Genomic DNA, 22,946 nt, shown 5'->3' with positions numbered 1-22,946 from the left:
CAACACTCAAGAAGCAACGATAGCAGGTTGGAAAATGTGCAAATGAATCTAAATAACAGCATGAGTTATTAGTCAACTTGGGGGGCAGCTGATTTTAAAAAGATGAAACCAGAATGGTACTAGGTAACAATAGTATGAAAGATGGGAGTTGACTGGAGTTGAAGCTTTCTAAGATGCTTGTATTATTCAGGAAAAGAATATGGACAGTGATTAGTTTGGGATATTAAGACAAACATGCATGTTAAAAATATAAGTATCAGCAAAAGTGTAATGTATGGTTTCCTAACCAAGAGAGAGAACGTGAGAATTGCAAATTTAATTAAAGAGAAATCAATATTAAAAATAGAAAAAAAGATGGTAGGCAGCCTTTCCCTGCATCGCCACCACTCAGGCCCCTCCCTAGTCTGTCATGCCCTCCAACCCCTGGGAGCAGCTGGGATGGGGTCCCCTGGGTCTTACCGACCCCTCCCCTTTCTTTCTGCTCTTGTTGCAGCTGGCTGTAATGCTTTTTAATAAAAATGTTTTTAAAAAGAGAAAAAAAATAGAAAAAAGAAAAGGCATGGAAGATAGCAGAAAATACAATGACAGAAATAAGTTCAAATACATTAATAGCCACAAAAAATGTAACTGGATTAAATTCACAAGTTTTGAAAAAAGAGATTCCCAGATTCCAGTTTTTAAAAGGTAGCTATAGTCCATTCACAAAAAATACACCTAAAACATAGTGGTGCGGAAACAATAGACGAGAATCACCGAAAAGTCTGTAGGAGGTAAATACTAACTAAAAGAAATTTGGCATGGATGATAAAAGCAGACAAATAGGCTTAACAGGAAAAAGCAAGACATTAGAATAAAGAGGTCATTATGAAATGATAAAGGGAACAATTCATTACCAAATAAAGGTTCTAAATCTTTATGAATTCATATTCAAAATCTATAAATCAAAGTTTGACAGAATATAAGAAGAAAATTTAAATGTAAAATTATAATGGGTGATTTTAATACATCTTTATCCTAAAGAGATATTTAACAGACAAAACTGTAAAGGATATAGAAAATTTGAACAACACAATTAACAAGTGATCTGATACACATTTTTTCCCAAATTGTGGCAATCTAGTAATGGATTTGAACTTACAAATACCATTTAAAAAAAATTGAACAGAACTGAAAATACCAGAATATATCCCATATGGCAAAAAATAAGCATTACTTTGTAAAAACTTTTGATCTGTATATTAAGTGATGATATAAAATGTTCTTTCTGCTGTAAGTATAGTTCAAGTTGGAAAGTCTTCAATCTAATGGATTCAAAGTCTTCATCCCAAAACTGGAGCATACATATTCCTCTCAAGCACTCACAAAACAGTTGCAAGGACTTCCCTGGTGGTACAGTGGATAGGAGTCTGCCTACCAAGGCAGGGAACATGGGTTCAATCCCTAATCCGGGAAGATTCAACACGCTGCAGAGCAACTAAGCCCATGTGCCACAGCTACTGAGCCCACCAGCCCTAGAGCCGGTGCTCCACAATAAGAGAAGCCACTCCAATGAGAAGTCCGTGCAGCAAAGCGTAGCCCCACTCACTGCAACTAGAGAAAGCCCATGCATAGCAACGAAGACCCAGTGCAACTAAAATAGACTAATTTAAAGACAGAAACAGTTATAAAATCTGACCATTTATTTGGCACAAAGGAGTCTCAGCCAAACCCAGAGAATCAATATCATGTCCTGAATAGTGATGAAGGATGTCCCACAAGAGCTATCTGACAGCTAGTTGGTTCCCTGTGGCTCCATCCACCAACCCTAGTTCCCTGTTATGATCCAAAACTTGCCTCTCTTGAAAGTGCAGATTAACTGGCCGGTTATTATTTGTGTCTAGCGTGCATTTAAGAAACTTTCTGGTAGAAAGAAATACAGTGAAAGCACCTGGGCGATCTTTACAAAGCTGAAAGTCCACTAAGGTTAACCGTTTCAACCTTTTTGGGATATTCCACCATAGAGAGACTACTAGAAAAAATGTACCCAAAAGGGGGGTCAAAAAATTCGAGTTTTGCACAAGTGAAGGGGTATATGGGAATCTGGGTGCATGGACAGGATGTGAACAACACAGGAAGTCAGTGAGCTGGCTGACCAGAAGGGACAATTCCAGAGGGTTAATCCTGCCAGGCCTCTTTAAGCATCTCTTCTATCCATGGAGAAAGTGACACACCTCTAGGAGTTCGAGGCCCAGAGGGCATGTCTCTTCTCATCCTTCTCAACTGCCTTTCAGTTCATTGCAGAGGTTAGTGCCTTGGGATGGGAAACCGAGATGGACCAGGCAGGAAAGGACCTGTGTCATGCTAAAGGGCTAGACAACGTGCCAAGGCAAGTTTGTCTGTTTAAGTCCTGTGCAAACTGTCGGACTGGGGGGATACAGAAGGTAAAACAGAAGGGGCAGTTAGAAGTGCTGCATCCCTGAATGTGGTGACTGGAGTGTCAGCCCTCAAAATATTCACCGGAGAGATGCGTGAAAGGACGGATAGAAGAAAGTCACAAAGTTTAAATGAGGTTAAAATGAACTGTCTTAAAGTGTACAGTCCAGTGGCCTTTGGCACACTCACAATGTTGTGCAAACCACCTCCACCCAGTTCCAAAACACTGTCATCACCCAAGAGGAAACCCCAGTCAGTCTCCCTCCTCCCCAGCCCCTAATCTGCTATCTATGGATTTACCTATCTGAACATTTCTGATAAATGTATTCGTACAACACCTGGCTTCTTTCACTTGGTATAATTTTAAGGTTCAACCCTGTAGCACATACCAATGAAAAAGAATTTCTAAGACCGTGAACTCAGAGCAGCAGGGGGAGCAGGAAGGGTAAGGATAATTGCCAGCCATTAAGCCTGGGTGACTTAAAGGACAGTGGCACCGTTAACACAGCTGGAAAGACAAGAGTGTGGTACAGGAGGGGGCAAAGGGGACAAGTCTGTTCCTGCACAGAGTGAGTTTGCAGAGCGAGGAGACACACACCCTGGAGGAGTCCCCCAGGCGCTGAAAGCACGGTCTGCAGAGAGAAGCTGCAACCGCCGAGATCCACCGTCTCACCGTCCTCCGAGGCTGGGGTGCAGACACATCCGCACCCAGGTCTGTGGTGGAGATGCACAAACTGCCCTGGACCGTCTCAGAATGTGGCTCATCATCCATTTACCAGCCCTCAGGGGTGAACGATCACCAGCACGGCTCAAGACGGAGAAAACACTATCTCTCTCTAGAGCAAAACCTACGGCTAAGTCTATGGTGGCTTTGGTACAAAGCAGCCATTCACGGAGACCCCGGCTCGAATGTTCCGATGAACATTGTCTTCGCGACCTCTGAACTGGTGCACCCTGCTGCACCCAGAACGGCCCACCAGCCCCCGACCCTCCTCAGACTCTCAGTCTTGGGACTCCTTGAGCATTTTGGTGTCAGAACGCGGCCCCACCAGTCTGACTGCCACTCTGGAGGTAAGAGCACAGTGATTGTGTTCCAGATGAGCGACCCCTCTGAGTAATTTTAAGCCGTAAAGAAAGGGAGGGGCTGACCCCCCACTCCCTCCTCAGACCAGCCTGAGCCTCCACCATCAGTGGTCATTTCTCTCCCCAGAGAGCTATTTGTGACTTGATGTCAGGTCCTTCACAAATCCATTTCAGCTGGGGAAAAAGAATCCCTGCCTGCTTTAAATACACATATTTACTTATATATATAATTTATATATTTATACACAAACGTTGTTGTTGTTTAGTCACTAAGTCATGTCTGATTCTTTTGCAACCCCTGGACTGTAGCCCATCAGGCTCCTCTGTCCACGGGATTCTCCAGGCAAGAATACTGGAGTGGGTTGCCATTTCTTCCTCCAGCGGATTTTCCCGACCCAGGGGTTGAACCTGCATCTCCTATATTGGCAGGCAGATTCTTTATCACTGTGCTACTAGGGAAGTCCATACATAAAACATACACGCGTATAAAACTTAAAAATATACTTCAAAGTTGTCTTTTGTACCCTCAAGGTCAGGCTCAAACTGGAAATCTCGGGAAAAGAAATCATTACAGCCTGCCTCCTAGCAAATTCAGACCAAAAGGAAAAGAGGGAAGAAAAGTTATTAGGATGCGTAAGTGTAGAGGCGAGTGGTCACAGCCAGAGGAGGGTCATTAAGCAGGACAGAACCTTCCAGGCTCCCCATCTCCTCCTCTGTGAAGCTCTCACTTGCATCCCCCACTCACCCGGAAAGTCCCCGACAACCCTTGGGATTCAGGCCCTTGTGGGAACCCCCCACAGTGACCCAGACAGACAGAACCTGGTCCATAGAGCCCAAGTCCCACGGGGCCATTCGCAAAGGGGGACAGTGACAAGACAAATAAATAGAACATGCAGTGTTTTCATGGAAGTGGCAACATACACAGAATTTACACAAATCCATAACATGTTGGCTCAGTAAACACCTTGAAGGCAGGGCATCTGCCTCCCCAGGGCCCAGTCGAGGGTCTGAGTGAAGTGTGGGTGGAGCAGTAGATGGATTAGCAGCTGAATCATGAAGTGAATCCAAAGGAACCATGAAGTGCTAAGTGTTGGCACATAACATGCTGGCTTTTTAGCCATTATCTCAAACCCTCACCACAATTTGTACCTTCATCAATATGCAGGATATTTTCCAAGAGGACATTCAGCTTTAATCTTATACTGGATGTCAACAACAAAACGGGATTTGCATTACCGTTGCAAATGAAAAAAATACATATGCATTGTCTAGACCGCTTTGCTAGAACACAGTCACTCTCTGAAATGTAAAAGAAATCTATATTTAAATCATATTGGCTGCATAACAGACACAGGCAGCACACACCCACATCTGTTGACATAGATAATGGACAAGCATAACATATTTTCCAGCTCATTGGAAGAGAAGGCTCTCGAGAAAAAAGAGACTGCCTAATTTTGTATTCTAGTAATAATACACCCCACATGGACCCATAAAGGGAACTAACAGCCAGCTCATTGGAATGGAAATTATAAAAAATAGCTTGAGACCAGGGTTCAACAAGCCTTTTCCGTAAAGGGTCAGGGAGCAGATATTTCAGGCTTTACAAGCAACACAGCCTCGGTCACATCGTCATTGCTTTTTCAGCTTTGTTTCATACTTTTTTCCCAACTCTATAAAAAATGTAAAAACCATTCTTAGTTTCCAGGCCATACAAACAGTAGCTGGCCGTCCCCTGCCTTAAACCACAGTAAGACCAGGACACTTGGAAGCCACAGAGCAACTGAGTTCACGTGCCACAACTACTGAACTGGAGCTCTCGAGCCTGCATGCTGAAACTATTGAAATTCGCTGGCCTGGAGCCTGTGCTTGGCAACGAGAGAAGCCACTGCAATGACAAGCCCGTGTACTTCAACTAGAGAAGAGTCCCTGCTCGCCACAACTAGAGAAAGCCCACGCGCAGCAATGAAGACCCAGTGCAACCAAAATAAAAATACATTAATTTAAAAAAAAAAAAAAAAAGGACACTTGGGAGTCCCATGTTCGCAAGGGGCAAGCCCCCATCCACCTGACTCACCTCCTTCAGTCTCTCCAGCTCGTTCTGCAGGGCCTGCTTTGATATCTCCACTTCGATCATCTGCTGTCGGAGAGTTTCATTCTCGTCTTCCGCTTTAGCTCTCTTTTCCTCCACGGTTTCAAGTTCATGGTGCAATCGGACCGATACATCTTTGGCCACCTGCATCAACCCACAGACACAGTCATCTGATGGGAAGGCTTCTGTGTGCTAAGGGCACCTCCAAACCACTTCAGAGGCAGAATCACTAAGGAATATTGTGTTACACCAAAGAGCAAAGATCCTGGCAATATTAACAAGCCTACATTTAAAGGAAGGGGTATTAGTTTAAAACATGAAATCCACATTAAGGGGAAGTATGACTTTCATCTGGATTAAAAGGCCACTTTGCCACAGCCCTGTTCCTTCTGGAATATTGCTTAGAATGCCAAGTCTTCCCAGGAGCACATGCTTTAAATGATCAATTAAAAATGATCATTGGACTTACCTGGTGGTCCACTGGTTAAGAATTTGCCTGCCAAGGCAGGGGACATAGGTTCAATCCCTGGTCCGGGAAGATTCCATATGCCTCGGGGCAACTAAGTCCATGCACCACAACTACTGAGCCTGCGCTCTAGAGCTGCAACTTCCAAGCCCACGTGCTACAATTACTGAAGCCTGTGCACCTAGAAACGTACTCTGCAACCAGAGAAGCCACACTGCATGTTGGATCGAAGAGTAGCCTCTGCTCTCCACAATGAGAGAAACCCACGTGCAGCAGAGAAGTCCCAGCGCAGCCAAAAATAAATAAATAAAATGAATAACAAATAATTTTGTAAAAGATCATCAAATAAACATTTCTGTTTCTCAAAATAATTTTTAAAGAACCCTACTTGCTTAAAAAAATTACTGTATTCAGTACATACTTAATATAGTCAGGTTTTAAATTGCCTACTCTAATAAAACATTCAAATGCTATAAAGGCAGTTCAACACTTTCACTTTCTAAAAGGAACTAAGGAGATTTTGTAACAGAAATATAAATCACCTTTACATCACACTGAATGACATCTTGTTATTGGTTTATAAATCTGAGTTACAAAGATTCTTTTTCTGTTATTGTAATGAAAGGCTAAATGAGATTTCATAGGGACTCCGATAATAAGAAGGACATTATACATAATTCATCTCTAGATAAATGATTTGATAACTGGGGCAGGAGAGAGGCCTCAGTGGAAAGGACAAATGGAAGAAAGTCTGGGGTATTTTCACCTTATTCCCACTTCTGCTGATGATTCTCAAAGACACTTTAAACAATTAACTGTGACCCTATTTCTCTTTCAGTTAAGTCACTACTACAAGTCTTACTTGGGTTACGGTAATTTCAGCATTTTTGCACCCTAGAAATAACAAAAAATGTTAAGTGACTGGGGTCAACTTTTAAAAGTGATCTTTGACTAAAACTGAATTGATAATGAATCAATTTTTTAAAACATTCCAGATCTTTAGGAGTTTCTGCACAATTTCTAAAGAATGATCAGACCAGAGGGGGCAGGTATTAATTCTTTTTTTTAATTGAAGATCTATGATTTATTTATTCTTTTGGCAGGGGTGCCTGGTCTGTAAACTAAGATCCCACATGCCCTGGGGCAGTAACTAAAAATTTCATGTGAGTGAATGAGTGAAAGTCACTCAGTCATGTCTGACTCTTTGCCACCCCATGGACTATAGAGTCAGTGGAATTCTCCAGGCCAGAATACTGGAGTGGGTAGCCTTTCCCTTGTCTCGGGGATCTTCCTCACTCAGGGATCGAACCCAGGTCTCCTGCACTGCAGGCGGATTCTTTACCAGCTGAGCCACGAGAGAAGCCCATGAGATTATGAAGATTATCTCATGTGAGAGTATGAAGATCTCATGTGCCACAACTAAGGCTCATCACAGCCAAATAAATTAATTAAAAAAAAAAAAAAAAGACCACGTGTAAGTGGATCCTGAGGGCTGCACTTCAGGTCTTACAGCCTTCCCAGCATTTACCCCGCTCCCAATCTTTCCTTACGGAATCATCATCATAAATGATGCCATCTCTGCAGGCAATCAAACTTTAGATTCAAACCAAACGCTGCCCTAAACTGGATCTCTAAGACACCTTCGAGGCAAACTTGTGAAATTGTATGGAAACTCCCCCCGGCTTCTCTGGGGAAGGCAAGTCCCGCCCACTGTCCACCTTGTGCTCACCTTCAGGTCCTGCTCCAGACTCCGGATAAGCTCCCCGTCCACCTGCCCGGTCTCCGCCACCTTCAGCCTCTTCTGCTCGGCCTTCCGGAGGCGGTACTGCAGGATTCGGCAGTTCTTGTTGGCGCGGTCCAGCTCCCGCCGCAGCTCCTGCAGCTGGTAAACCTCCTCCTCCAAGTAACTGTCTCTCATCTCTTCCATTTCCGCTCGGAGTTCATCCAACTCATCCTACACAAGCCAGACAGAGGGCACTGAGAAGCCAGGTCTATGGGACAGGGCGGAGTCGCCCGTCCACTCCTGCCCTGCAGTACTGTGAACTTTCTGCAGTCACCTGTAGACTTCCGGAAACACGTGTGCAATACAGCCCAGGGACTCCGGAAATTCTCACACGAGACAGCATCACCAGATGTCTGTTCAGGTCTCGTGGATCCGGAAACCAAAAACGAGCACGGCTTAGTCATCGCAGCCTCTCAGCATTTACCCCGCTCCCAATCTTTCCTTACAGAATCCTCATCATAAATGACGCCGTCTCTGCAGGTAATCAAACCCTAGATACAAACCAAACGCTGACCTGAACTTGTGTCCCTAAGACACAAGCTAGGCAGTAAGATGAGTCAGACATTGCCTGCAAAGAACAAACTTCAGGGGGCTCATCCCTATGAATTGCCCGGGAATCATAACACACCCGCAAATGTCCTTAAAATGCTGTCCCGCCACACCAATCTTGGAACTACGTGACTCATGATTCTAAAGATAAAACCTGTGCGCTATTTCAAATACACATCGGTTTGGTTTTTTCCATTCCCCTGCCCTTCATCTCCCATCTCCACTCCACTCTGGGATCGACATGAAGATGCTGGGATACAGAAGAAACCCGGGAGTTATTCCTGGCTCCCTCTTTCCCTCCCAGCCCAGCCAATGCAGTGCTGTCAGTTCAACATCCAACCTACGGGGCTATCTCCCCAGGGCTCCATACACCATGCTCATTCCGCCTCCATTCCTCTCCAGGGAGCCACAGCTGCCCCCTCCCCTCAGGGCCAGCCTGCCCTCTCTCAGGGTCCAGGTGCAGGAGGCAGATCACCTGTGATGGTTTCTCCTTAAAAAGCTCCTCCCCAGCTCGTGACCAAGCTCATGGTAGGTAAATCAGTCAGAAGGCACACAATGCCCCCTACCGCCACTGTCTCTAGCCCCAGGCCCTGCCCCTCATATCTGCATAGTGCTAAGTCGCTTCAGTCATGTCCGACTCTGCAACCCTATGGAGTGTAGCCTGCCAGGCTCCTCTGTCCATGGGATTTCTCCCAGGCAAGAATACTGGGGTGGGTTCCCTTTTCCTTCTCCAGGGGATCTTCCCAACCCAGGGATTGAACCCGCCTCTCTATCTCGTGCATGGCAGGTAAGTTCTTTACCACGAGCGCCACTTTAAAGCCCCTCCGACTTCCTACCACCATCAAATATTATCGGTTTCTTCCTACTCTTCATCTGTCACCCACACGGGAAGGTAAGCACCAGGAAAGCAGACACCTGGAGTCTCCCAGTGTCCAGAGCAGCGTGAGCCACACAGCAGGCCCTTAATACATATTTGTGGAATGAATACACTTGAACCTCGGTCAACACCCAGAAAGACCAGCTCCTGAACGCAGTGCAGACTGGACATCACCTCACATTGTTTTGTTCCAGTCTTGTAGCCTGATCATGGACAACTCTTCCAAAAGCCACAGAAAAGGCAGTAGCATGCAGGGTATATTTTCTATAATAAACGCTTCAGCGAGGAGCAACTTAGAAGGTTGGAGATTAAGAAAAGCATTCTAGGAATTGTCTTGATTAGTTTCATATTTGACGGCATAAACGCCTCCAGACTAGGATACTCTTGGTCATCTTTTTTTTTTTTTGGCTGTGCCATGTGGCTTGTTTGATCTTAGTCCCCAACCAGGGATAGAACCCAGGCCCTCAGCAGTGAAACCACTGGACCACCAGGGAAGTCCTCATTCTCATTTATTTTGTTAACACTGAGGCTCAAAGGGAAAAAATGCTCCCAGACACGGACACCCTAACTCATCAGCTCTCATTCTTTTCAGTTTGTTCCTGGAGTCTGGCCACCCTCGCTAATCCTGCATTTATTCTCAAAAACCAGGGATTTACTTACAATAAAGAAAAGAGTTTCCCAACATCAGAGCCTCAGGCAGACAAGAAATTGACTAGTAGTAAACCTCCTGCAGATTATTTTATCCTGGATAAGATCACATAGGAGATGTGTACCAAACGAACTGGGAACCCTTGTGGAAAAATAACAAATTGGCACGAACAGCGTGAAAACCACTGTCCAGCCAACCCTATCTGTATGCAGCCATCACCTGTAGGGGAAAGGGCACATGTGAAGCATCTGATTCTCCCAAAGGCCGCCTACAGGTTCTTCCACTCTGTCCACACCACCTGACCAAGGACATGACCCACTCAGCTGACCATGGCTCCAAGTGGGGCCCATTTCAATGGCCCACGAAGGGAAGTGGATGTTAAAAATGAAAGCTTTAACAACTTCCTAGTAGCCAAACGAATAAAATGTTTTGTCTGCTAAAGATTCTTACAGAATTTCTGTACCAGTGGCGATAATCTCATTAAAAATAAAAGATGTCTGGAAATTCCCTGATGGTCCAGTGGTTAAGACTCTGTGCTTCCAAATGCAGAGGGCACGGGTTCGATTCCTGGTTAGAAAACTAAGATCCCACATGCCATGTAGTGGGGCCAAAAAAAAAAATTATATATATAAAAAAAATAAGGTGTTCTTATGTGTCTTAAGCGGAGAAGGCAATGGCACCCCACTCTAGTACTCTTGCCTGGAAAGTCCCATGGATGGAGGAGCCTGGTGGGCTGCAGTCCATGGGGTCACGAAGAGTCGGACACAACTGAAAGACTTCACTTTCACTTTTCACTTTCATGCATTGGAGGAGGAAATGGCAACCCACTCCAAAATTCTTGCCTGGAGAATCCCAGGGACGGGGGAGCCTGGTGGGCTGCCGTCTATGGGGTTGCACAGAGCTGGACACGACTGAAGTGACTTAGCAGCATGTGTCTTAAGAAAGGTAACTCTTAAGGAATTGCCTCCAGTAGTTAAGACCTTGCCTTCCAATGCAGGTGGTGTGGGTTTGACCCCTGGTTGGGGAGAGCTAAGATCCCATGTGCTTCGAGGCCAAATAATCAAAACGTAAAGTAGATGCAATATTATAACAAATTCAATAGAGACTTTTAAAATAATCCACATTAAAAAATCTTTTAGAAAAAGGTAAATCTTAATGTTGAAAATGTTATGACATATAAGCAAGTTTCATTGGCTTTTTTCTTCTTCTTCTTCATGGAGGACCCTTCCTATAAATCTTGTTCCAATAGGAAAGTTTGCTGGAATTGGGGTTTACTGGGTGGAACAGAGGCCAGACAGTGGACAGAATGGACAGGCTGGGCTCTTCAAGGGCCTAGAGAACACACTGACTTCTGGAAGGGCCTTTCAACCTGCAGCAGAGAGACTGTTTCTGATGCCGAATCCCCGCACTGAGCCATGAGAGCCTTGCCCTTGACCCAACCCCTGCCAGAGGAGACCAGCCACCACAGCCTACAAGCTTTCAAACAGGCCTGTGCATGCCATCCTCCCATAAAGAGAGTTAGTCCTGAATCTTCAAAATCAAGGTCAAGCTTCTCAGGTCCCTTCTGCAAATCTGATTTGACTTTGAGAAAAAGCTTAATCTAGGTATCTGAATACAGTTAGTTAATTATTACACTGGGTAACTAATAAAAATATTTCAACATAAGCAGTAATCACTGTATATATCCAGGGGTACCCACAAATATCCAGTGGCGTTGGCACTCCGTTTATGAAGGCACTGTGTGCGAAGGCTTTTCCTTCTACTCAAAGTGTTAGTCTCTTAGTTGTGTCTGACTCTGTGTGACCCCATGGATGGTGGCCCACCAGGTTTCTCTGTCCATGGTATTCTCTGGCAAGAATACTGGAGTGGGTAGCCATTCCCTTCTCCAAGGGATCTTCCCGGCCCAAGGATCGAACCTGGGTCTCCTGCATTACAGGCAGATTCTTTACCATTTGAGCCAGCAGGGCAGCCCTTTCTAGAAAGCTTGTCAAGTCATTAATGCTGAAAATTACCTATTACTCAAACATGAATTTTAAAATGTGACGTAGTCATAAAAAAACATATGGTAGGACTTCCACTTAAAAAAATGTTCTCTGGTTTTTCAGACTTTGTAATGGGGGGCCCCTCATCAACCCTACGATTAAACGCTAGTTATGCTCTACAGACGCCTGCACCCATGCTATGGACTGAAAAAGCCTGTTCCAGGGTTCGATGTACCCACACCTCCAGATCACTCAGCAGGCCAGATGTAAACAGCTAATAGCTCTTGGCATAAATAACCACTAACATTAGTCGCTTTGAAAAGAAAATTAGGAAGAGATTGTAATTGCATGTATTTGAATCACTGCTTTTATAACTCATATTTTATCTAAATTTGTGGACCAGCAGACACCCTTTCTTTAGCATTTCGCCTTCGTTACTAAGCCTACGATAAGCCTGCAGGGACACACGGCCCCCACAAGATGGACAAAGAGGCCAAACCCACACTGGTGAACACACCCAAAGCCTCTCGGCTGATAACTGGAAGCCCAGGTACAAACCCAGGGCTTCCACACACATACTCTTTCCAGTAAATGGGAGAAATTATCAGCAACCACCAGGACACGTGAAACAAGAAGCTTTAAATCACACTTGCAAAAAGCCTGTCGGCGCAAAATAACAGCAAGCTAACGTTTAGAACTTGACATTGTCAATGTGTGGGTATATTCGTTTTCACAACTGGTCCTCACCAAAGCACCGCAATGTGCATAAAAGGTATTAATACCCTCCATTTTTAAAATGAGCATACTGAAACCCTAAACGTTTAAATGGCTTCCAAACACTTGTCTGTTGCAGAGACAGGATGAGGCCAGGGTTTCAACTCTTTTCAAAAAGCCTTGAAAAAAACAATTTTCAGGTTCAGTGAAAAGAAGTTATAAGAAAAGCAAATTACAAACCATGTAGGCAGGAAGCAGACATTTGAAAAGCAAAAACTGTGATTATTCAGATTAGGGTCATGATGGGAGAGTGATTTTTCAAACGAACATTACATTAATTTTCTGACAGCATGCTCTAATGTAGAAAACATTGTATCAAAGAACCTTAAAGATGTCTGCCATTTAAATGCTTAACAAACCCAATCAAGCAGAACATATAATGTTTCTGCTAGACTAAATTTACACACAGTAAGAGCAGAAAACTGTTGGTTTTTAATACAGATAATGAGAAAATTTCCCTTAATCAAGTTTTATATTGAATTAACAACAGGTCTGTCAGATACTCAAATGTTAGATCATTATCTCATTAAAAAGCTAATTTAGCTTTAACTAAATATACTTTTCGAATTTTGTATAGCATGAAACCTTGAAGTACTAGAGAGCTCCCCAACTATTCCCCTTCACCTGCAGATAACAAATCAAGCTTTATTTTATACTCGTGAGTGTGTATATGTGTGCTCAGGAATATCCAACTCTCTGTAGCCCCATGGACTGGAGCCCACCAGGCCCCTCTATCCGTGGAATTTTCCAGGCAAAAATACTGGGTACCATTTCCTTCTCCAGGGGAGTTTCCCGACCCAGGGATTAAACCCGTCTCTTGTATCTCCCTGCACTGGCAGGCAGATTCTTTTACTACTAGTGCCGTCTGGGAAGCCCCGTGTGTGTGTGTGTGTGTGTGTATACACACACACACATACATATACATACATCAGATTTAAGAAAAAATGAGGTACCATGTGTGCACTAAAATAAACCAAGATTAAAATGTCAAAGAAAATCTCTTTGAGGATAGTTTATCCACAAATATAAAAACCAAATCCTTGGTTTCATAGTAAAAGTGATGAAAACCCTTGATCATACTGATGATCTTGGTGCTGCTGCTGCTGCTAAGTTGCTTCAGTCGTGTCCGACTCTGTGCGACCCCACAGACGGCAGCCCACCAGGCTCCTCTGTCCATGGGATTCGCAAGAACACTGGAGTGGGTTGCCATTTCCTCCTCCAATGCTTCCCTTTAAACAACTTAAAATCAATAACTAGTCCTACTTTAATCACTCCCTCTTTAAACACACTCAATTTAGACAGTGAGCAGTCAGCTGGCTACTGTTGCAATAATTCCCTCCTCTGGGAGTTGCAGACCCTTAACTATTGTCTACTGTAATATACAAATAATCCACCTCCTTTCCCTCCCATCAATGGAAATGTGCTCTGCAGAGTCCCAGCTGAGGCTCAGAAGACACAGGGGGGCTCAGCCATTGTTTACAAGTGCCAGTTCATCCAGCAGCCACGGCCCCCCTGTGCCCTGGTCCACATTATCTCGCCACCTAAGATGATTACAGCCGCTTGTTTGCAGGCTGAATAAAGAATGGGTGTGGAAAGCAGAAGGTCAGGAAAGAATAGGGACACTGTCTGCTTCAACCTTCCAGGAGGGAGGGGGGTAGGCAGGGAGGAGCTGAAGCACTTTATGCTCAGAACTGTTTTTTCTTGCCTCAGTGTCCACCCCACCCCCACCCCTTCCTGGCCATTCAGAGTGCCTGGAATCTTCACGGCTGGATTTAACCAAATCATTGCAGATCCTGAAACTCCCAAGACCCCAAGAGAGAAGCAGGATGCCGAGGCCAAGGCTGGGCCAGTGCTGAGGCAGTGCAACCGCTCCACCCGAATGGCCTCCCCAGCAGCCCCCTTGAGAACTCACTGCTGTTCCACATTCCCATGGTGTCTGCTTTGAGCTAGCAGGCACTTTGCTTGTTTTCACCAAAAATAATTCTTAGGAGGTAACCGAAAGGGCAGAGCAAATTCAGCAGCCCTCCCCAGGCCGACCTTGGAGCCCCCAGGACTGGGGCCCTTTGGAAGTACACTACTTGGGGGTGGGGGGAAGGGTGTCCTGCTAGCATCCCCCACCAATGTGAGAAGCATTTCCGAAATAGGCCAATAAATGCAAAGCAATTAAACCCTCCTGAAAAGCCTGTGGAAACAGAACATAATTAATATGTTCACAATGAGCTCCAGGGCTTGTCTGATTGAGCGCTGGAGCAAAACACAGTGATGGTGGGCAGGCAGAGATCACGATGGCCAGAGTTTCTCAGACACCCTGGTCACTAAGATGGACCTGAGTCTGGTCTGAGAAAGAAGCAAAGCCCTTTGGACAACTGACTTCAATCTCCTATCTTCACTCCTGAAGCCTTCCAAATTACATACAAGTTCATCTGCAGTCAAGGGCCAACAGGGCTTTTCTGACTGCTTTCATGCAAAAAGCCAACCACCCGGACTGAGTACTTACTCATCATCTAGTTACCCTGCTTCCCTGGTGCCTCAGTGGTAAAAAATCTGCCTGCCAATGCAGGAGATGACGGTTCGATCCCTGGGTTGGGAAGATACCTTGGAGAAGGAAATGGCAACCCACTCCAGTATTCTTGCCTGGAAAACTCCATGGACAGAGGAGCCTGGCGGGCTATAGTCCATGGGGTTGCAAGAGTCAGAGACGACTTAGCGACTAAACAACATCATGTAGTCACCGTGGTGCCTGGTGATGGCAGAATGACTCGAGGATGGCCCCATTCAGCGCCACACAACAGAGGCGGGCGCTTCTCTGTTGACAGCTGATTTCTGGAAAAACACAGCAGTCTGGCTAAAAAACAAAATTCCACTCGAATTTCCCAATCAATAACACATCATCCTTAGTCTTCTGCTTGATTACTCTCGGTTCATTCTTCTCACTTGAGTTTCATACAATAGTGGTGACAGAACTGACTCAGGAAAGCCTGTAATACTGTGGTCACCATCCTCCAGAATATATCAAAGTAAAATTTCTGGGTGGAGTCTCCTAATCTCCAGAGTCCTATGCAACATTCCCTAAGGAAGGAGTAGGTCAGGGACTAATTTATCTGCCATCTGAAAAAAAAAAAAACACCACCACTGGTGCAGGCTCTAAAATCCGTGTGCAAAAGCAGGCTTACAGCAAAGGTCATTGCTTTGTGAGGTCAGGGATGCTCCCAACCCGATCCCACACATGTGGGCAGGCTCACTGACCTTAAGAAAAGTCTAGCAGGACTGTTGTCTTTCATCCCCAAATTGAATGGCTGTCACTTAAGCTACTGAAGAGCCAACCATGTAACTCACGCATGTGTTTGTGATCAGCCTGATGTCCCAGCCTCCCCAGACTGTCTCTGCCTCTTCTCTCCTGCTGTCAGAGGAACCGCTGGGAGATGGACTCGGGTCAGAAACGTTCGGCCATGACCACCACAGGAAATGGCAACTGACATTTCCCACAGATTAAACACTGCCAGGGGGGGTCTATGGGACCCCAAACAGTCCAGTAGAGAAGTGCTCACTGTGGCCCTTTGGCCTAAAAAGAGAGGTTCCTCAAAAAAGCTAAATGCTGGGTACGGCCCAAGCTAATAAGACAACTCTAAGGCAGGCGTGGCTCTTCTCAGCCTTGATGGAAACAAGGATGCAGCCTGGAGCCGGGAGAGAACAGAGGTCTGGAGGCCGGGGAAATACCAGCTGCATCACTTACTAGCTGGGTGACCTTGGACACGTAGGTACATCTTCTCGGATCTCAGCGACCTTGTCAGTGAAATTAGGGTTGTGATAAACACAACAAAGATACCCTGTGTTGCGAGATTCGCTGAAATATCAAACACACCAGAGCAGACTCCAGGGTCAGACACCTACTTCCTTCACTGAGAATCCAATGATGTGAAAAAAATAATAATAAAGCAAATAACCAGCGGCCTGAGTGAGCCCTGAAATGATGCTGAACTGCCTGCCTTGAGATCAGATGTCATGAGAAACATCTATTTGCTCTGAGGCTACAAAATTCAAAGATGGTCTTTCTCACCCTCAGGGAGCTTACCTCCAGGGCAGATTTACAAAAGCCCTGGTTTCACATCAGAGTAATGCTAATACCGTGGCCCTTTCTCTTCCATACTCTCACATTTCACTCTGCTGTCTATTACATAAGAGTCGGTGACCAGAGCAAATGTACTACTGGCAACATTTTATTCGGAGTCCCCATCTGCTCTCTTCCCACCGCGATCCTCCTCTGCCTCTTTGAACAGGATAAAAACCACCATGGGGGCTCAGTGGGTTAGAGCAGCCTCTGCAGCTTGGGTATAGGAACACTCCTCAGTCCACTGCTCTGACCCCAGCTTAACTACACAGATCACCTCCACGCACCTTAAAAGCCCACATCCGTGTCCCACCAGCCACCCGGGGACCTCCATCAGGGAGAGTCAGCCTTTGCTGAGAAAATGGGGAGAATCACAAAACGTACTGATGAGGAGGGCCGCTGCATTTGGGAGGAGATATATATTTAACCATCTTAACAGAAGGAGGAGATTTACACGGTGGAGCTGTTGACTAACCTGAGCATCACAATAAATTAAGACAGATGCATTCAGTACCACCCTCCTTGTTTTGGAGTCACCCGGCGTGCCCTGACCTCCCCACCCCATACGGTCTAAATCCTCTTTTCTGCAGCGCCTGCTCTTCTCCTCCTCCTCCTGGAAAACATGGAGTCAGACTTGTGCCCCAAAGCTACCAAGACCCAGAAGCCACTCAGAGCAGGCCGCGCCGCAAAGCGCTCAATGGACGCACAGGCTGTGAGTCCCTCGAAAGAGCGGGCGCGAGTGGCCTCTCCTGACACGGAAAAACCGGCTGGTGGACACGTACAAAGGACCGGCCAGCAAGACTGCGTGGCCTCTCCGCCCAGGCCGCGCTCAAGGGACTCCTGAGCTGTAGGTTTATCACTGAAAGCGGTGTGACCCGGCTGTCTGCGCCCGGGGGAGACTCGGAGAGCACCCGGCCTTCTTAACTGCGGGAAAAGGGGAAGGCGAGTCTGCACCCTCCGAGACCCGCACTCGGCGCACGGGGTCCCGCTCAGAGATTCTCGGCTGGGGACAAGCCGCGCCCACAGGTGAGGGGGCAGGGGGTCGACTGCGTCTCCAAAAGGCGGTCACAGCCGCCTCTCTAGTTAACGCAGCGTCAACTGGGGCAGAGGCATCCGAGGGAAGACGCGAGACTTTCTAGAAACAAGCTAAGTGGGTGAAGAAGCGGCTGGACCCACAGGTCTCGCTGCTCCTTCCACAACTTTGGCTCAAGTTCCCAGCGCCTGGCGTGTCGGGCGCAGGAAAGTGACTGGCACTTGAAAGAAGCGCTTTCGGGGCCGGTACGCAGGGGCTCGCGGGTCCCAGCCCGCACCCAGACCTGGGGCTGCCGCCGGGACACCTGCGGCGGGGCAGGCTGCGCACCTTGAGATAGTCGTTCTCCGAGCGCAGCTCCTCCATCTCCCGCAGCAGCTCCTCCTCCTCCGCCGCCGGGACCAACCGGTGCTGCTCGCCCAGCCCGTGCTCCCTGGGGGTCGCGGGACCCGTTCGCTCCGGCGGTGCGCGCCCCGCGACATCCTCCACCACGCCCGGCCCCGGGGACGCCGAGGGGACCCCACTGGGGCTGTTCCGACCCCCAAGGCAGGCGGCGGGGGTCGCGGCGAGGAGTCCCGGGGGCTCGGGGCTGTCTGGCGGCGGCCCCCGAGCTGGGGGGCTGGTCGTGGGGGCTCCTCGCAGAGGTTCCCGGTCGCTGGAGCCCGTGCCGGACTCGGCGTCACTACTGGCGGCGGGGAGCAGGCGCTGCTCGTCGGAAAGAGGGTCGGAGGGGCAGTCGGAGAGATCGGAGCTGCTGTCTGTGTGGCTGATGCGCGAGCCGGGGGCCGGGGAGCCGGCCGCGGAAGTCACGGCGAGGATCACGGCCGGGACCGCGACGGCGGGGACCCGGGGCCCGGCGGCGCGGGCGGGGACAGCTCCGGAGGCGCGTTTGGCTCTGCGGCCCTTGGCAGCGGCGGGCGGCGGCTCGGCCCCGGGCGGTGGCTTCCCTACCCGGGGCAGCGGCTCGGCGGGCGCCGCGCGTGCCACCCTCCTGGGGCCCGGAGCGGCCTTAGCGCCGCCCGCTGCCCTGGCCCCGGCGCCCGGCGGCGGCTTGTCCTTCGCGCCGGGAGCGCCACCGCTCCGCCGGGAGAGGCGGCCGGGCGCGGCCGGGGGCCCCGGCGAGGGCGGCGCCTTGCCCGCGAGGCTGGGAGAGCGCGGGGCGGCGGGCGCCGGGGCTCGGCCCGAGGAGGGGGCGGCCTGGCCGGGGGCCGCAGGCCGGCCGTGCAGGTCCTTGAGAAACGGTCTGGCTGGCGAGGGTGCGCGGTGCAGCCGTCTCCGTTCCGCCAGCGGGTGGAGGTGGTGGTGCTGGCGGTGGTGCTGGCCGGGCGGCTGCGGCTTCGGGTCCTGGGCGCCGCCGCCCGCGGGGCCGTTCAGCGTCTCCATGGCCGGGGCCCGGGCCGCGAGCAGCAGCTCGGGCGGCGGATGCTCCGGGCGGCGGCGGCGGCGGCGTGCAGCCTCCCCGCGTGCCCGCTCATCACTGTCCGCTAGCCCCGCCCGGTCTGCGCCCCGCGCTCCCGCGCCGCCGCCGGCCCCGCACCCCGGCCCCGAGGATCCCTGCGGGGTTCGCCGCCGTCCCCGGCTCTCCCCGGGCCGAGGTCACCAGTGCACGCGTTCTCCCGGCGCGGCGGCTCCCAGCCTCTCGCATCCCCGGCAAGCTACGCGCCAGGCTCGCACACCCGCCCGAGTCCGGCGGCGGCGCTGGCTGCGCGCTCCCCGCTCCAGCCCCTGCTCCCCGCCCACGGCCCGCCCTGCTCCGCGCCCGCCCGGCCTGCGCCCCCCCGCCCTCCGCCGCCCGGTGCGCATGTCCCGCCTCCTGCCAGCCGGCGCGGCGGTGGGGGCGGGGTTGCGCTCCCTGGCGGCGCACGATCTACGGGCCCCCAACCCTCTCCGCCTGGGACCCTCTTGCTTGTGGGGGCTCAGGGGACAGTGCGGGAGCTGGCGGAGGGAGGAAGAGGGCAGGCGCAGAGGCGAGGTGGTGGTGGGAGGAGGCTGGAGGCGGGGGAGGCAGCCGGTGTGCCCTCTGAGGAGTGCGCCTCGGGGTGCCGGCGTGGAACAATGCCCCCTCCACAGGCCCCCGCATCCAGCCCGGCCTCCCAGGGCCTCCGAGTTACGCCCCGCCGGAGCTGGGCCGAAGTCCACTTTCCAGCTGGGCCGGGGTCCACACTACTTTGAGGACTGGTGTGACCACCGCCCCCCCAGTCCCGCACCGCCCTGTCGCGTCCGAAGGCGCACGGGGCTCCACAGTTGGCACCCAGTGGCCTCTGGAGCCCCAGGGAAGAGCCGCTGTCCGACGCAGCTCGCCGACGTCAGTAAGGGAACTCACATGTAGTGTCGGCTGCGAGCCAGGCCCTAGTAGACGCCCCACAGGCATTGTTTCATTTCACCCTCGGAACAAGCCTGACTCTGAACTCCTGTCTTCTTGAAGGACAAGGCGTGGGCGCGGGAGGTGAAGTCAGTGCAGTGGCCCGTGCATGCTGGCCCGGACTCACACCCGGGCTTGTGCAATCCTCAGTCCCACACGCCCACCCCCCGGAGAATGAGGCCGGTAGACCACTGGAGAGTCTTAACGTGGGCCACTGACCTTTTCAAACCTCTGTTCCCGCCCCTGTCCAATTAGAAAGTACCTCCACCTGAATGTGGGGTCTGATCGAGGATGAGAAAGCACTGTGTCAACTGTAAAGTGCTTTTCAATACCAGTGAGTGCAGGTTTTGTTCCAGGCGTTGGATTGTAGAGAAAAACCTTCCTGTTCTGTTACAAGTTAATCACTAAAGGCATGTTGCTATGAACTTAAGTTATAATGGCTTGCCCATCTCTGGGAGCCCTACCTGCCAGGGAATGAGCTTCAGGCTCCAACACCTTTGTTAAGCTCTCAGAAGATTCCCTGGCCAGGCCCCACCTGTGAGTGGCTGCTGGAAGGAAGAAATAACACCCCGCCTCCTCCAGAGTTGGGCCAGAAACTCATCTCTATTCCCTCCCTTTTTTAGTATAAAAGAAGTCTGAATCCTAACTTGGGGTAGATGGCTCTTTGGGACAGTAGGCCATTGACTTCTGGGGCTGCTAGCTTTTCACTATTCCTTGTGCCAACAGCTCATCTCTGGACTTACTGGCCTATTAGGCAGTGAGTGGAGAGAGTTGGGACTCAGTAACAGGATGATGGGTAAATATCCAGGGAATAAGGGTCAGTCTGCCAGTCTAGCTGGAGGCAAAGGCAGGCAGTGCTTACAAGTTGCTGGGGTGGGCAGGGACCCTGAGTCTGGGTGAGTGCCCAGGATGTGTAAGTGAGTGCCCAGGACGTGTGCAGGGCAGTGGTTGTAGGTAAGACGACCCTTAGGGTGGATGGGACCAACTGTCCCAAGGGGAATTTGGACGTTATTCTCAAGGCAGGGAGCTGCTGGAAGATGCTGAAAGTGAAAGAAAGTGAAAGTGTTGATCGCTCAGTCGTGTCTGACTCTTTGTGACCCCATGGACCTAGCCTTCCAGGCTCCCCTGTCCATGGAATTCTCCAGGCAAGAATACTGGAGTGGGCAGCCATTCCCTTCTCCAGGGGATCTTCCTAACCCAAGGACCAAACCTAGGTCTCCTGCATTGTAGGCAGCTTCTTTACCATCTGAGCCACTGGGGGAATCTCTGCTTAGAAGGATCCCAGCAGCCAGGAGAGGGAGGCAGGTGACAGGGCGTAGTTAGTGGCTGGGGCCCAAAGTACAGTGAGGGCAAGTGGTAGTAGGAATAGAGGAAAAGGGGACAGACCTGTGAAGAGAAAGGAAAAACAACCTGTAAGGGAAAAGAATCTGAAAAAGAATCTATCTGTATAACTGAATCTCCGTGATGTACACCTGAAACTAACATGACACTGTAAATCAACTATACTCCAATAATATTAAAAACAAAATGCAAAAAAAAAAAAAAAGAAAACTAGGCTCCAAAGTCTGTGATCTTAACCTTAAATCACCTTACTTAGTCACCTCCTTCAAAAAATGCAGGATAAAGTCATCATTGATGCAATAGCTATGAAGACCACACTCATCTACCATGGGGTATTTGTAGAAAAAGGACACAGGCGGTGAACAACACTGAGAAAGGCTGACGGCGCCCTGCCCCCACGCCGGTCCCGCCAGCGGTCCCCAGAGGGCGCTCTAACGCTCCCGGCTGCAGGTGGTTTGATCATCACAAAGTGGCCGCTGTCAGTCCTCCTGGAGCTCAGCCGCCTTGAACTCCGGGACCTTCTCCTCTACCTTCCTGCAAACACCCAGACGTCTCCAGCACCCTCCTTTTTCTCGAGAATTATATCCAGGACTCAGCTCCTCACACCACATCTAATCTTGCTAAGGGCCAGCTCAAAATGTTGCTAGTTTTCTAAAAATATCAGCCAGCTTTGTCGCCTGCTTCCTTTCCCTCAGGTAATAAGTCAAACAAACTTCGTCCTCTGAACGATGAGCCTGGCGACTGTTTCCGCTGGACACTGGTGAGGAGGAACGCTGTCTCTGTTCCCAGCAGGCAGTGCGTTACAGGTGCACATGGACACCTGCTTGCATCATGAATAGTTTTAAAGTCACAGGTGATTTTGAAATAATGTTTTCTTCTTGATAATCAAGTTAGTCTAAAGGCATTAGGGGTTTGCTATTTAAAGGAGCCTTTAAAGCACTTTGTTCTGGAATGAATGCTCAGTCACTCAGTCGTGTCCGACTCTGAGACCTCACAGACTGTAGCCCGCCAGACTCCTCTGCCTCTGGAATTCTCCAGGCAAGAACACTGGAGTGGGGTGCCATTTCCTCCTCCAGAGGCTCTTTCTGACCCAGGGAAGGAACCTGCATCTCCTGCATTGGCTGGGAGATTTACCATCTGAGCCACCAATACCAGTGGAATAATCTCCAATACCTTAAAATGCAAGCAAAGCAAATTTGGAGTGAGAGAATTCTAGTCTGTTTGCGGAGTTATATAAAGTGGAATAATTTTTTTTTGACTCATAGAGGGGAAAACATATGTAGCCAACAGTCACCTGAAGAACATCTGTAGCCTCAAAACCTTGACCACAGCACTTACCTCTTTTCCAGTTTTTCCCTCTTATTTTAATACAAAAGCACATTCAGAATATGAATTCGTCTGATCTAGTCAGAAGTCGCCTCTTTAAAAAGAGTGAAAA

General features: G+C 49.2%; 1 protein-coding gene across 4 annotated transcripts in view; it reads right to left on the bottom strand.

Annotated features, from left to right (window-relative positions):
• Window positions 1-18,830, bottom strand: part of MTCL1 (microtubule crosslinking factor 1) — a 112,669-nt gene extending 93,839 nt beyond the window's left edge. The window contains exons 1-3 of one of the 4 annotated variants that reach the window (XM_027525534.1): window positions 18,136-18,830; window positions 7,783-8,007; window positions 5,573-5,731 (exon numbers count right to left, since the gene is read on the bottom strand). In XM_027525534.1, the coding sequence (XP_027381335.1) occupies window positions 5,573-5,731; window positions 7,783-8,007; window positions 18,136-18,171 (420 nt within the window). In that variant the 5' untranslated portion in view covers window positions 18,172-18,830. The remainder of the gene's footprint in view (window positions 1-5,572; window positions 5,732-7,782; window positions 8,008-18,135) is intronic. The other 3 variants (XM_027525532.1, XM_027525533.1, XM_027525531.1) reach the window with 3 other exon arrangements.
• Between the last annotated feature and the right edge of the window lie 4,116 nt (window positions 18,831-22,946).

Source organism: Bos indicus x Bos taurus, chromosome 24, assembly GCF_003369695.1.
Source record: "Bos indicus x Bos taurus breed Angus x Brahman F1 hybrid chromosome 24, Bos_hybrid_MaternalHap_v2.0, whole genome shotgun sequence".
Classification (NCBI taxonomy): Eukaryota; Metazoa; Chordata; class Mammalia; order Artiodactyla; family Bovidae; genus Bos; species Bos indicus x Bos taurus.
The sequence above is the reverse complement of the archived record's forward strand: the minus strand, read 5'-3'. Positions and strand labels throughout refer to the sequence as shown.